The 15,827-nt window shown below is 41.1% G+C and overlaps 1 protein-coding gene across 3 annotated transcripts; it reads left to right on the forward strand.

Annotated features, from left to right (window-relative positions):
- The first annotated feature begins 358 nt into the window (after positions 1-358).
- On the forward strand, positions 359-8,976 carry LOC124536723 (protein quick-to-court). 3 transcript variants are annotated; one of them, XM_047113291.1, is made up of 6 exons: positions 359-686; positions 4,396-4,664; positions 4,889-5,932; positions 6,027-6,128; positions 6,477-6,569; positions 7,604-8,976. In XM_047113291.1, exons 2-6 carry the CDS (start codon positions 4,428-4,430, stop codon positions 7,805-7,807), a joined length of 1,680 nt encoding a protein of 559 aa, XP_046969247.1. In that variant the 5' UTR covers positions 359-686; positions 4,396-4,427; the 3' UTR covers positions 7,808-8,976. The 3 variants fall into 3 exon arrangements, with proteins under 3 accessions (XP_046969247.1, XP_046969248.1, XP_046969249.1); XM_047113292.1 differs by having other exon boundaries at positions 4,486-4,664; XM_047113293.1 differs by lacking the exon at positions 6,477-6,569.
- The last annotated feature ends 6,851 nt before the right edge of the window (positions 8,977-15,827 follow it).

Consider the following 15,827-nt stretch of genomic DNA (forward strand, 5'->3'; position numbering starts at 1 on the left):
TGTAAGTTATTACCTAAACTGATAAAAACTGATCATGGGCCGTTGACTTTTTGGGACTCTGAATATTCTGATATTACAAATAAATCGTGCAATTTCTGTTTTCGGTAAAGATTATATTTTAAGTATGAAAATGCAAAAAGTTTTCGTTTTTTATTTACGTTCGACACTAGATGGCGATATGGACCTTCTCCTCGACCACTCACTGCGCTACTTCGCCAGCTAGAGTCAATTCCGCGTCGATTCGATTTGCTAACGTAACTTTCGGTAACAAATGTTATATTACGCAACTGTAACGTGATATACTACGTAATATTGGGTTTATTGATATACTTAACAATGGTGTTCACTTTTTTCGAAGCGATCAACTCGTGCAGTTGCGCCGTCGTAGCTACGAAGGGGCGTTAGCGACGGCACCAACTAGCGTGAATAAACATTGACCAAGCACCGCGCTCCAGCAACTCACCGCAACATTCTTAGCGTAAAAGTTAACGTGGATGGTTTACTCTATGTAATTTGCGAGGACTGGCTTGTTAAAATTAAGTTACCCCATCGAAGATATTACAGTGCGAACGACTAATACGAAATACGATTTTACTTCTTGTGATGTTGTGTGATACTAATGTTTCGACTAAAGTTTTCGCGGATCTAAATGGATATTGGAAATATTCGCGCAAGTCATAAACATAGTAAGTATAGTCAGCATTTATTTAATATTTTTCGGCAGTTCCACTTTTATTTATTATTTTTAGAAATAGGGAATTAAATTTAAACCAGTAGATACCTAAAAAAATAATAAATAAATAGGTAGTAAGTGCGATGACATTAACTTTTTAATTTTTATTATTAGGAATAAACACTTCTGGATTATTTTAATACATTTTTTTCATACAACATTTACTCAGTATCAAAATATTATTGAGACAAAACATGTATGTATGCATTTATTTAAAAGCTATTTTCAATAACTGCCATTGCTCTGCATTTGTTTATTTTTATTTATATTTTATTTATAAATTATTAAACATAAAAATACAGTTACTTAAATTATAATGTATAAAAATATCACATTTTAAAGTCTTCAGCAAGAGGCCAGACGCCGATTTCAAGGTTCTTTAGTAGAAATAACTTTTTGCAACAAATTTTGATGTAATTAAAAATAACCTTGGAGGAGCAAATGTACATTTTTTAATTTAATTAGCTATATATTTTATAATTCTAGGAGTACTTTTTCTTTTAACGGACGTATATATTTATTTATAAGCAAAATAAGTACTCTAGCTAGGACTCATAATATTTCGTAGAACTGTGTTTATTTATATAATTATGTATATAGGTCACTCACTTAATTTTTATATAATCAATAGTACCAAAACTAGTAATGGCACATAATGTTTGATCGTTATTTAGTAAAGAATAGCCCGTAAATGTCTCACCGATGGGCTAAGGCTTCCTATTCAGTTGAGGAGGCGGTTTGGTACTAATACCACCACGCATCGATCCAACAAAACGTATTGGATTTAGATTGGTTTAGATTTTGATACTTTTGATTAATTTGATTATGGACTAAAGAAAATTAGTGAAATATAAAAAAAAAAAACATGCAAAGAACTCGAAATTATGACTAGAAATTTAAAGTTCCGTTGGTTAATCTAACACTTAACAGAATATCGCATAGACGGATAGACTTTAACCGTGGTAATATTTTCAACCGACTTCAAAAAGGAGGAGGTTATCAATTCATCTGTATGTATTTTTAAATAACATTTCATAAGCAGATACAGTCGGTTCGTTACTTTATAGCTGTATTATATACTTAATTGTACGCCTGTATGTATGTGCAAACGATACGATTTCTATTTAATGATAGAGCATGATGTGCATATTTGTGCTTTATTATTACCATCAATAATTCTATTAATATGTTTATGTAGTATGATTAAAAATGTAATAGAATTATCATATTTCAATTTCGATTAATTATATTATTAGTAGTAGATAATATTCATATTTGGAATACATTTATTGATTTAAAGTTCAGCTTATGAATAATTTTCACTAAAAATGTTTTTTTTTTTTTAACATTGCTATTGAAATAATATTTTTTATCGCTTGTAGCAATACTAACAAACGTTATACGTTATACGTTTTTGTAATGTTATTGTTGTATTGTGTTATTTCAGTACGCGAATCCGATCACTTTATGAATTTTATTGTACAATTCGGTAGGAAACAATACAATTTAAATTTACCGCTACAAAACTGAAACTAAATACCGATGCGCACGATTCGTTACTTGTAAATATATAACGCAAGTAATAATTACTTTCTGAAGTTAAATTTGATAAAATAGTATTCAACTTAAATAAAAATAATACAATCGATAAATACTAAAGCAAATATTACGTTGATTTGATTTTTATAATCTGGATGGTAAGTATCATACCTTAACCTGTCTAATATAATATACACGGAATACAAAGACTATATAACCTATGTCGGCTATTTATGTTCCAAGATTTAAATCAAAACAATTATATACTAATTCCAACGGTAGGTTTTATGAGTGTTTTGACGTCGTACACATTAGGGTACTTTGTTTGTAAATATTTCACTATTTCGTATATAATTTAACAATATTATACATTTAAAAGATATCTAGATTATAAATATTACATTTTTCCTCTAAATTCATATAAATTCTAAAGTTGCTATTGAGTTTCAATACGTACGAAACAACAATTGTTATTTTTTTACAAATTTCGTGTTGTGAAGTCGATTGTTCATTCTTGCGTTATTGTCTGAGAAATATTTCTTAGCGGATTTTGCAACTTTAATTAAGTGTTGTAATGAGCTTGTAACTTACGGTCTTGGAATTAAAATTATACTTATTACTTATATACAAACATAACGGTGGTTTCATAGTTATCGCAATAATTTGTAAATAGATACAACCAAATGTGGACCCCTACTTAATGTTTTTACTATGTTTAGCAGTTTTTTTTATTGCTTATTACTATTGTTATTTAGCGTATGCATTAATATTTATATCTGACTTACACATTATTTGCATTGATAATGTTGTTAATATTTTAGCTTATCGATAAAATAATGTTTGGTTTACTTAAGGTGAAAAATAACTTTTCAAGACACGCGTCCTACAATTGATCTGTTAGCTGCATCAGCTTTCGCAATATGTAAAACGTGTAAAATACAAAATAGACTGTGTTGTGTGCATATTTTCCAACCTGAAGAGAAACTCTGAAATTATAGTTATTCAGATTTAAAAGAGAAAAATGTTTTTATAGTGACAGTCAAACCCTGTTTAATCTGTAAAAAGTAGGTACAATACTATAATGTGCATGACAATATTGTTATGTACCTACATATATATGTATATTAATGACATATTTTTTTATCTTTATCCAACTTGTTTTTCTCTCTCATTTACTGAGTAGGTATACCTACCTACTTAAATTTACAAAATATATTTTATTTTAACAATTTATTTTAACTCTAAATCTCGGATATTCAAATTTTCTAACAATGACAACCTAATTACAAATTTATGAACAAAATTATGATGACAATGATTATGCAATATTATAAAAAGTAAAGAGTAAAACATAAAGTCCTAACTTAATTTCGGTCACGGTGGCTGAGCTCTAGTTGTATTTCGTGCGTATATTATACTCCGATATTAGACGATTTTCCAACTTCGCAGGAAATATTACGTACAATAATTTATTATTGTTTGCAAAACAATAGTACCATAGTTATGCAATAACTATACCTACCCACTCTCATTCGCTATCATATATGTGGTAGAAATCCATAACGACAAAAAGATCATGCGCAAAGCCTGGGGCTTTACTTGCTTTTCAGGGCTCGAGTATCATATAGCTTATCTCCTGGCTCCAGCTTATTTTATTTTCAATAGCTTTCATTGACTCGCAATTTCGAACATAATATGACACGAATGGATTGTGTAACATACATGCTACCCCTAGACCAATGAAATCGTTCCATACCACATAACTCATAATACGAGATATAAGGTCTAGAACAGCTTCATTGGTATTATAATATATCATATTATATTTTGCATAACTTTGTACTAAATACTGTCATGAATATCTATATTGATTTTATTACCCATCTCCATAAATTTGCATATAATATGTGTGCTATTCTCAAACGGTCGAAATAAAGTATTGAGTAAAAACGTTAAAAGTCCTAAAACTCCTAAATATAAAATTAAGTATTAAAATTTTTTATTAAAATTAATTAATTATGTATAAGTTATACTATATCTGTTCAATATTTATTATCTGTGAGAGTTTGTTTTGAACTTTGAATGATCTGAATTTCATTTTTGCCATCTGTTTAATATTGCAGAACGCTACGTCAATGTGAATTAATTATATAAAATGAATAAAAATTATGGTAGAAGACTCGCCGAGTTTCAAGATGAACACTTCTGCGCAGGAAATGTCACAGGAAATTTCCGCCGCTCATCTTCACTGCGGCTGCGCGGTGAAAAAATGGTGCAGCGATCGCCTTTAACAACTAGGAAATATATTCCAATAATCACGGAAAATACACACCAGAAACAACGAAGCGATGGCTCTCGACTTCCAGAGCCAAGCCATCGCCCACGCAGTCAAGTATGTTATACTATTTTGATCCGTGTTGCAGCATTAATTTGCGTTGGCTACTGCACCACGCATTCTTTTAAAAAATCAAATATTCATATCATTTAATAAATTGAAATAACGATTGAACCACTGTTGTTATACAATATATTGATGTAAAATTTGAGCTGATGAAATCTCTTGTTGATTTTGTAAATGTTCTATTTTAATACAGTTTCCTTTTGTTTTATTTTTAGTCATTCAATTCAAACAGTCAAAACAAACCAAAGAAATCCTGTTTGAAAATACAAGAGCCGTGTATGGACAGAAATCTGAGTATGACAGATTCAGCCCATACTCCACCTGGTTCTCCGGAAGATTTGCCTGATGATGAATCCTTGCACAGTTATGGCAGTGCAGCCACCGCCGCCTCAATCGATGCAGGATATGCACCATTCAATGGTACCACTTTCAGTGGCAGGTCCATGCGGTATGTGTTGCATTGTTCCTCACATGCTGGTCTTGCTGGAGAGGAGTATTTAACACCGACTCAGCGAGCTCAAAAGCAAATTCGTCGTCTTAAAAACCTTCTAAGCCAAGCAAAGAAAGACTTGGAAAAGAAAGACAGTGAAATATTTCAGCTTACAAAAGAAGTTGTCGAACTACGTCTATACAAAGCTTCCATATTCTCACCAGATGATAAGTCAAACTCTAGTGAGATTGTTACAGTACGAGAAAACAATGGCGAAGCATCAATTGAAGATGACAGTATTAAATGTAAGGAAAGTCATCGATCCTTTGATATTATTGACAGTCCTTTATTTAAAGGGCAAACACCAACTCGGTGTCGCAATGAAATGCAAGGGTCATTCACTGATTCAGGGCACTTTGATGATCTCACAAATTCATCCTTACATTCAAAGGAATCAGTTCATATGTTAACCCATGATGCATCATGCATGACCGAAACTTCTGACAGTGATGAAGAACGGCGCAATTTGATAGCTTATTATGACAAGAAAATAGAAGATGTTGTGCGATCACATGTGGGAGACACGCAAGAAATGAAAAAAGCACACAATGATAAAGTTGAGGCTTTGCTTCAGAAACTAGCAGATGTCAATACACGGTACTGTGAATTGTTGCCGAACTATGAACAGGCAAAGGAAAGAATACATGTTTTGGAAAAACAATTAGAGGAAGCAAGCAAACAGTTACAAGATGAAGAAGGCAGACATCGTTCTATGTATTTGCAAATGTATGATAAGGGTAGAGAAGCGGCCAAGTATGAATTGGATAAGGTAATGTACTGTATATATAATAGTACTTTAAGCTACAGCTTAGCAAATAGTTTGTTTGAAAAACAATTATTCATAAGCAATATTAATTTTCTAGGACGCTGAACCAGAACCTAGTACTAGCCAATTGAACAGAGTTTCAGTTGAAGAGCTGTTGGAACAGTTGCAAATTACTCAGACTGAGCTTGAAAACGTCCGAGTGAGTATATAATAATGCTTTATGTATGAATTTTGCTCAAAATAATATAGGTAGATGCCCTCGCTAACTGACTCATTAGCAAAAATTATAAATTCATAACTCCTGAAACCTCTATTTTTAACAAAGCCCATAATTATTAAATTAGAAAATTGATTCTTTCTTTCTATTTAAAATGCTAACACTTTCTTAGTGGTTTTTGATTCTATTGTTATAAATAAAATCAAATGTATTTATTTAAGTTGTCTTTGAATCCATGAACTAATAAATCACAGTGTTGTACACCGTTTGTGTAGAGTGTGCAAGTAGTAGCAATTAACAGGAACTGCTTTAACATGTAGTGAATTACAGGACACTGCATTCACAGAGGACAGAACGACAAAGTCACAAGTACTTCTAAGTGCAAAGGAGGCTGTTTCTTTATGGGTCCTAGGAGCTCGAAAGGTTGGAGTACTACAAAGAACAGACTAGTCATATTAATAAATTTAAATTTTATTTACACCTTGCTTTATTGCACAAGTCACAGTTCTTTGCTGTTGTTGTGTAGTAGTTCTAATATACCCATTTAAATAAATCTAGACCATGTATATTGTATAGGATGTAGTGCATGTTGCTGGCAATTTAAAAATAATTCACTTTCAATCTTTTTAGGTAAAATGTCACATAGCTAAACATATGTCACATTTCACCATTTATCAGTTGTATTTCTCATGCAATATGTCCTTGTAGCTTTCCAGTCATGGTATAGCTAGATATAATTATTATATCTAGAGTAAACTTTAATGATATATACTGTGACTATTTATGTGCAAATTAAATATGTAATCATAACCCTATATGTGTTTCATCCCGTAGTGCTAGTTGTTAACAAAATCATTAAATCAAAACCTAACCTGTGCTTATTAGGCTTTGCATGCTATATTTTGAAACAGCCTCTTTTGGTTATTTGGTGGAAGTACTTGAAAATTATATGAGGAGAAAGGTATAATATATACATTCTAACAGTGTTGTATATACTGTAACAATAGATAAATATAGCATTAATTTGTAATAAGAAAACATAGTGCTTAGCAACAAACAACTTATATAATATCATTTCAAACAAAACAAATTATTGCAACTTGTTTTGTTTCATTTCCTGCTGAAAAAAGCAAGCTTTCTTGGAACCATATTACAAACAACAAAATATCTTTTACTGATAAATCTATGAATGAACGATCTCATCAACCTCTTTTTTTTATGTCTAGTAAACATCAACATTGTTTCATGGATTAATTTTAAGTCAGTTCAAATTTATTTATAATTTTTCTTTTACAGTTAAATTACACAATTCAATTTTGGTTTGTATTTTAGATATTTAGACATAATATTTAGTTATTATAATTTAGTTACTTCTTAATGTAGATAGTTACATATGTATATTTATGGTCTCCCTATCAGATGCGAACAAATTCTAAAATATTAATAATCTGTTTCAGGCAATGTATCGTCGCATTGTAGAGTCCCAGAAAGGCACCAAGATGAACGTAGACCCGGAGGTAACATTACAGTTTCTGAAGTCGGCAATTTATTATTTCCTCACCGACCCGGAGAATCACCAAGGACATTTAAATGCTATAGAAAACATACTAGGGTTCACCGAAGCTGAAAAGAAAAATATACGCAAAGCAAGAACGACGTAAACTGCTGCAAATGTGTGATAGTTTTAAATAGTTAATTGTTTGCCACATAGTTAGGTATAATTGTTGCATGTCCTCCGAGACTAGTTAGATGATACATAAATTGCAATTGGCTGCACATTATTTTACGTTACTAATAAGGTAATTCATATACATACTATATTTCCTTATACCTTCACTGTGGTAATCGTTTACAACTTTTTTTTACTAGGGTTTAGGATATAGCTAAGGATTTTAAATCGAATTTATTTTTTCGCAGCTAAATTGTGATTTTTAAATAGTTTTTAAGCGCCAAAGAAAGCATTCCTTTTTTTTGATTGTGCAATTTTGACTTTTATTTATAAGTGTACAGAGTGAAGCTTAATAGAGAATGACAATTATTGTAAGTGTTATAATTTCTATTATTATTTTTTTCTTATTTGTTGTTTTTGTTTTCTCGCATGTTATATACTTTTATTTTGTTTTTATAAACAATTTTATTTACACAATGTAACTTAAACATATTTATAGAACTTGGAAGGTTAATTTTATGTTTCACAAACCGTAGAGAATTCTTAAACATCACCTATCCTTACGTTGCGTCACAATAAAATTAATCTTCTATAGCTAGTTTACTAAAAATTTCAACCAGTTTTATCGACGTTTTCTTGCCTCCTTAAAAGCTACGTCTGTGATTAGTATATTTATAAATATATTGTTGCATAATATAGCCTTATTTAATCGCTATTCCATTCTAGTGGGATCTTATTTTATAAAAATAAAATCAGCATAATACTCTTTTTCAATTTGAAATTCACAGAAATGTGTTACTAGATAGGAAACATTAACTTATTTTATTTTAAGGCATGCTTAGCCAATGTTCGAACGTGTTGTTGTTTTGTATTGCTAGTGACAAAGCTATTACATAAGCAACGGAAAGTATGTCGACCATGGGATATCATTTGCCACATTCATCTTCATTTTCTATCTTTTCTGAGCATGTCAAATTGATGAGATTTAAAGTAACATTGTTTACATTTAGTGGATGGAAATTTGTGATTTTGCATCTTTTATTGCATAATAAAATGTCTTATTGTGTACCTGGTAACCGTATAGGTACTATGTACATAAGAATTGTGTGACATTTTCACTGACAGCTATAATTCTTTGTTTTAAATAAACAGTGAATGCATAATGTGGCGTTTCTCTTTTGAAGGTGGATTTGATTCATTTAATAAATTTACCAATTTTCTCCTTTCTTCCTTTTTGAATGATGTCCTCTTAACCGAATCGAATAAACAAAATTTATACAAATAACAAACTGCAAATATACACAAAGAAGAATATAAACAAATACATACATAAAGAGCTATACATAATTATACTTTTATAAGCTTTACATATGTAAGATTAAATAAATACAATACATACGTAGATACTAGGGAGAAATGGAGAATATTACATTTTTATTCGAGCCTGCTGTTGAGTCTGAGAAGCTTGAATGGCTCTTTGAAATAAAAGGGATTCGCAGAATTCGCTGGATTATTATATATACGTCGATATAAGGTTTTAGGTGCGATTTGAAAATGTCAATTTAAATTTTCGCGCGAAAACGGATCTATATTTCGTATGACGTCAAATCAGCCTGTCACTGGCCCACTGATCGTACTTGTTCTCAGTGGCTTTCATACTTATGCGTTTTTTCTCGATTTTCGAGATCTTCGATAGTCCGTTTTAATATTTTACAAAAAAAGTATCTCAAAGTACTTTTTTTGTAAAATATTAAAACGGACTATCGAAACTCCGAATAAAAACGTTGTTGACCTTTTTTTTTTTTTTTTTTTTTCTCGCTGGAAAAACGCTTTACGCGCTTCCCCCACGTGATGGAAAGTGGGGGGGTGTGTGGGACTCCCCGGAGCCCTGAACGCCGAGTACGCCCAAGCACACCGGGTTTACCCACTAAAAAACCAGCGGTACCCTCTCCGTCTTTCGGCGGACGCCACGGGATCGCTTACGCATGCTACCGTGACGCCCTGACGGTCGGCCCGTCTATACGGGCCTCCAACAGCTAGGGGGGATTCCCAGGGTACTGGGACCCCCCCTGGTCCCTACGGCGCCTATTGAGGCGGAGGGAGAAGCTGCGCGTAGCGCCTTTTCCTTCTCCCCGGTCGTCTTCTGCGGAGCGAGTCAGAGGCGGCATTCTTTTCCCGCTCCCGCTCCGCTGCTTCCTTCTGCGACATGACACTTTCGCAGAAGGAGCGCATCTCCGACCAGCACATCTCGCTACCGAGCATGGCGTTGATAACGCTCGACAGCGAGAGGTCTCCGCCCATACTTGCCGTAAGGGTGTGCCTCTGGGGCCCCCACGCAGCACACTCGTACAGGGTGTGGTACGCCGTGTCCACTGGCGCACCACACTCGTGGCAGGAGGGTGACTCCTCCCGCCGCGCTATCCCGTGCAGGTACTTACCGAAGCACCCGTGTCCGGTAAGTACCTGCGTCATTCTGTACGACAGTGTGCCGTGCTTCCTCTCGACCCAGCGACTCAAGTGGGGACGGATCGCCTCCACTGTCGCTAGGCCCGCCGAGGGAGACCCCAGATCCTCCTGCCATCGGGCGATCAGGGCTTGCTGGGCTAAAGCCCTGATCCGCCCGACCTCCGCCGACCCCGGACGGTCGCCGCGGTCCCTCGCCTCGACCCGGAACCGGTACACTTCCGCGAGCACCTCCGCCTGGAGCTCCCAGGGCGGATCACCCGCGAGAAGTGTCGCCGCTGTCCACGACACCGTACGGTACCCTCTGATGCCTCTCACCGCTATGACCCTCTGCGGCTTTCGCAGCAGGGCCCGATTTTTAGCGGTGAGGGCGTCTATCCAGATCGGGGCACCGTACAGCGCCATCGACCTCACTACGCCGGAATAAAGACGCCGGCATAGCGACCCCGGCCCCCCCACATTCGGAAGGAGGCGACCAAGAGCGGCGGCGGCATTGATGAGCCTCGGGCCGAGATGAACAAAATGCTGCCCGAAGCTCCATCGTCCGTCCAGGATCAGGCCCAGATACTTCATCTGGGCCTGCACTTTGATCACCGTCCCGTGGACGGTGATACTCGCCCCTCGTGGGGGTCCTTTCCGTGGACCGTGGAAGAGGAGGGCCTCTGTTTTGGATATGGAGACCCTCAAGCCCAGCATTTCCATGCGGTCCACGGTGAGAGCCGTTCCGACTTCGGCAAGGCGAGCCGCCTCCCGGAAGTCCCGTCCAATCGCCGTGACGAGAGTGTCGTCAGCATAACACAACACCCCCATCCCGGGAAGGACGGGAGCCCGCAGGAGCCAGTCGAAACCGACGTTCCACAGAATTGGGCCGAGGACCGACCCCTGTGGAACGCCGCAACCCACTCGATGCCGAACGATCCTCCCATCGACCCCCGCCCAGAGGACCTCCCTGTCCTGGAGGTACGCCTCCAGCAGTCTCCTCAGATAGGTCGGCACCCCATGGTATCGGAGTGCCTCCCGTATCGTCTCGAAAGGGAGACTATTGAAGGCGTTCGCCACGTCAAGCGACACAGCCAGGACGACCTGCCCCCGGGCCACCGCTTCCGTCGTCCGAGTCTTCAGGGCGTTCAGGGCGTCGACCGTCGACCGGCCCGCCCTGAATCCGTACTGCGCCTCCGAGAGACCCGGACCGACCTCCTCGAGGTGCTGAACGAGACGGGCTGCAAGGACCTTCTCGAAGAGTTTTCCCGTCTCGTTCAGCAGCACAATTGGCCTGTATGCCGAAGGGGAATCCAACGGCCGACCTTCCTTCAGCAACAGGACCAATTTCCCTTCTTTCCAAGGCTTCGGAAACTGCCCGCTGCACAGACATTCGTCGAACAGCTCCCGAAGCCTTGCACCTAGGTATTCCAGGGTGTCGCACAGAATACGCCCTGGAACCCCGTCCGGACCCGGCGCCGTCTTCCTGGCCCTCAAGCGGCCGAGGGCCATCTCCATCTCCCGCTCCGTAATCAGTGGTGGAACCACTGCGTCTTCGGTCACGGAGCGGGGCGCCATCTGCGGAGGGACGTGCTCGCCTGGATGGGGGAAGAGTTCCCCAACCACGCGAAGGAGGAGTTCCGGCGGCATCGTCTCGGTGACGGGAGCGCCTTGGGTGCGGAACTTCCCGCGTACACCGCGGTACGGGCGCCCCCACGGGTCTCGATTGAGACCCGCCAGAAGCTCCTCCCTGGCCTTCTCCTTGGCCTTGCGTATCGCCAGCTGCAGCTCTTTTTTCAACTGGCGATAAGCGTCCAGCAACTGTCCCTCCAGATCCCTGTCAAGGCCGTTGCGTCTTCGACAGCGGACGTAGGCCCTCCGTGCCCGACAGCACGTCGCCCGAAGGTCGGCGATTTCGGGCGACCACCAGTATACATGCCGGCGCGGAACTCTGCGCCGGGTCCGAGGCATGGCCGCATCGCAGACTTCCTTGAGTGAACTGCGCATGCGGCCTGCCAGCTCCTCTGCGCTGGCGCCCTCCCTCCTCCCTGCGGAACCCCACCGCTGCACGATTGCGGCCTCCTTGACCAGCTCTCGATCGACCTGGCCGAGAGACCACCTCGGCAGCGTGGTCGGCACCCTCTGGGGTTCCGCCGGCCTGCGAGAGGTGGAGATCTCAAATCGGATGTACCGGTGATCTGATAGAGTCTCCACCTCCTCCTCCACTCTCCAATCAACCACTCTGCGTGCTACGACAGGAGTGGCGAACGAAACGTCCACCACGGAACCCCCGTTATGGCGAACGCAGGTGTGAACCTGTCCCCTGTTGAGAAGGGACAGGTTGGAGAGCAGGGCCCACACCTGGACGGCCCTCCCTCGCGGATTCGTGACAGGGTTACCCCAGGCACGCGACTTCGCGTTTAAGTCGCCAAGAACCATTATCGGTTTCGGTGACTGCCTGGCCACCGCAGCTCTGACCAAGCCGAGATAGATCTCGAACTCAGCCAGGCTGCGGTTAGGGGAGAAGTACGTCCCGACGACGACGTACTCTCCCCACCCCACGACTACGTAGCCCGAACCCCTTTCGATGAGTGAGAGGGGGGGGCCCGTACCGCTCCTCGTGAAGACCGCCACGGTGTCGTCCAAGTCCCCCAGCCAGTGAGGTAGGGGAGGGACGAAGTAAGGTTCACAGGCCACCGCCAGGTCTACCTGCCACTCCGCCATGGACTGCAGTAGAAGATCCTGAGCCCCGGCGCAGTGGTTGACATTCGTCTGAAGGAAGCTGAAGTCTGCGCTCATGTCGACATTGCAGCTTCCTCCTCAGCCTGGCGTCGTCCGACGTTATTGGTAGTCTGGGTAGCGAGGACCACCTTACCTTTCGTGATGGGGGGGCTACATTCTTTCGACCCCATCACGTGCCCGGAGGGCTTGCCGGCGTCTGCGCACACTACGCAGCGCAGCTTCCCGGTACATGCAGACGATTTGTGTCCATCAACGCCGCACCGGTAGCAAAGGCTTCCTCGTTCCGCACTGAATGGGCAGAGCATCCTTGTATGGCCTAGACCCATGCACTTGTAGCAGCGCAGAGGGCGCTGCTCAAGCACATACACTCTGGCCGAGCTCCACCCAACTAAAAGACGACCAGTGTCAGCCAGCTTTTTTGCCGCAGTTATTGGACAGGACACGAAGACCATACCCATATAACCGGGTCCTCGAGAAATCTCCCCACACCTTACCGTTTCAGTGGGGCAACTCCCCTCGCGAACGACTGCGGCAATAATTTTATCTTTAGTGACGGAGTCGTCTAACCCCGTCACCTTGATGTCCACCTTTCTTATGGGGCGAGCAACGTTGGCCACTCCATCCAGCACCGTACGGAGCTTGTCGGCTAGTTTCTCTGCCTGTTCCGTCTGAGCTTTCGGCAGCTCCAACACTCTGGCCCCCGTCGCTGAGCGTCGAACTTTGAGCCCACCATTGATCCCAAGGTCTTGGAGTTTCACGCTCTGCTCAGCGCGCTCCAAGACCTGAGCATACGTGATGCCTTTCTGCTCCGCTTCCGGCTGCAGCGTTAATACCACTGCAGCTGTACGAGGCGCGGACAGCTTAGGCTTAGTTGCTTGTCCTGTCTTAGGCACCGTAGGCGAAACTGTGGTGGTTGCAACAGTCGGAAGGGAAGCCTGCTTTCCCTTCTTTCCCTTTTTAACCACAGTGGACCAGGACACCTCCTGGACCATCTGCGGCGGAATTATCACCGACGTAGGCTGGACGCCTGAGGGACCAGCAATAGATGCCGTCGGAACAGCAGGTGGCGCCCGTTTTGACGCGGGTGCAGCTTTCGGCGGTGGAGCAGGCTGGACAGCCTGCGTGTAGGGCGTAGCAATCTGCTGCGTCACCTCCCGCCTCTTATCCGCAGCTAACGGAGGGCGATGTATTTTTGCGGGAGGCAACCGTTCCTCTAGTACGGCAAAGCGTGCGTTGATCATATCGCCGACCGAAGAAATTATGGAGGCTTTAAATCTCTCCATTTGAGCATCCTGTGCCGAGCCGGAAGCATCACTTGCCCCTGCCACCTTGGTCCGCATTTCCGCAAACTCGCGGCGGTGAGCCTTTACCTCGGCCTTGAGGCTGTCCACCTCTTTGCGCAGGCGGCCATTATCGGCGCGGAGCTTTCGCGTCTCCTCGGCTTCTGTCCGAGCTGCTAAGGCGTCTACAATGCCCTGTAGTGCAGCCGCCGACTCCTTCAGCCTCTTTGCAAAGCCTCCTTTTAAATTGGTGGACTTTTGGGCCACCTCCAAAATTAGGGCTGCGCTTCGGCCAGCTTGTGCCCGGAGTTCCTCTGCTCCCATCTTCGTGGGATCTTCGGTGTGTACATCCGAGGATGAGGATTCCTCGGAGTCCACGACAACCTGTGGAGCGTCCTTTCGAAACGCCCGACTACGCAGGGACCGCTCGAAAGCCTCCTCTCTGGCCTCGCTGGCCTTGGCTTTCAGCTCAGCCTTTGCCCGAGCGAGGCCACTACCCCGTCCTTTCGCGGTTTTGCCGCGAATCGCAGGCTTGCTCTTCGCAGCCAACCTCATCTCCGTCTCCGTGTCAGAGTCGGAGTTAAAAATAGCAAGGCCCCCATAAGGCCGTTTTCTACCAACCAGGGCGTCGGACGACAACTCAGTGTCGACGTCCATCGCCGAAAACGAAAAACATCAATCAACAAAACAATAAAAACAAACGAAAATATTTATATATAATAATAAATATTAAACTATAACAAATTAAGATCTAAAAAGATCTATTCCACAACAACAAAAAACCAATCCTTAAACAAAACAAGTGTCCGATAAACAAAGCCAATAGTGCAGATGTTACGCGTCAGAGATAACGAAAACCGGTTTAGCAAGCAGGTGTCGTTTAAAATCATCAATCGTAATATCTTATCGCAATATTCAACACAACCTCAGTCGACGACGTCCGAACGTTGAATCAAACGTTGTTGACCTATGTTTTGTGCCTCTTCAACAAATTTTTCAAATATCAGATTTTTGACTGGACCTTCTAACACAAAAGTCAGGTATAAGTGGTTTCAAGCTGAAAAGAGGAATCTGGAGTCTGCTTTGACATACCTTTTAATTTGAAAAATGTAATTAATTTTCGTTCCAATGTTCACTCTTTTACAACTATAACCACAAATAAGTAGTCAAAACAGGTATGACGTCACCGAATGCTAATAAGTGTTATTGAAATACGTTCCGATTCACGTTACTTTAATTCGTAATTATTGTAAAAAAAAAAATTATATCAAGTATAAACCTTGCAGTGCGCCTTATCTTATATATTTTTAACATTTTAATAGCAAAATTTTTATAAATATTATATTTGCACGTTCCCTATGTTTACAAAGTTACTCAACCTTCCAAGTGAGCCCATGGCAGCGAATATATATATTTTTAGTAACCTCATTTATTTAAGGTAAGGCGTTCCTTTATTGAGCTTCGCTATCAGACCATATAATAGTTCATTAACTAATTAAATTAGCACATTAAAACCTTGACTAATGAACCTAAGTTGTGAGAGAACAT

The sequence above is a fragment of the Vanessa cardui genome, chromosome 17 (assembly GCF_905220365.1).
Source record: "Vanessa cardui chromosome 17, ilVanCard2.1, whole genome shotgun sequence".
Taxonomy (NCBI): Eukaryota; Metazoa; Arthropoda; class Insecta; order Lepidoptera; family Nymphalidae; genus Vanessa; species Vanessa cardui.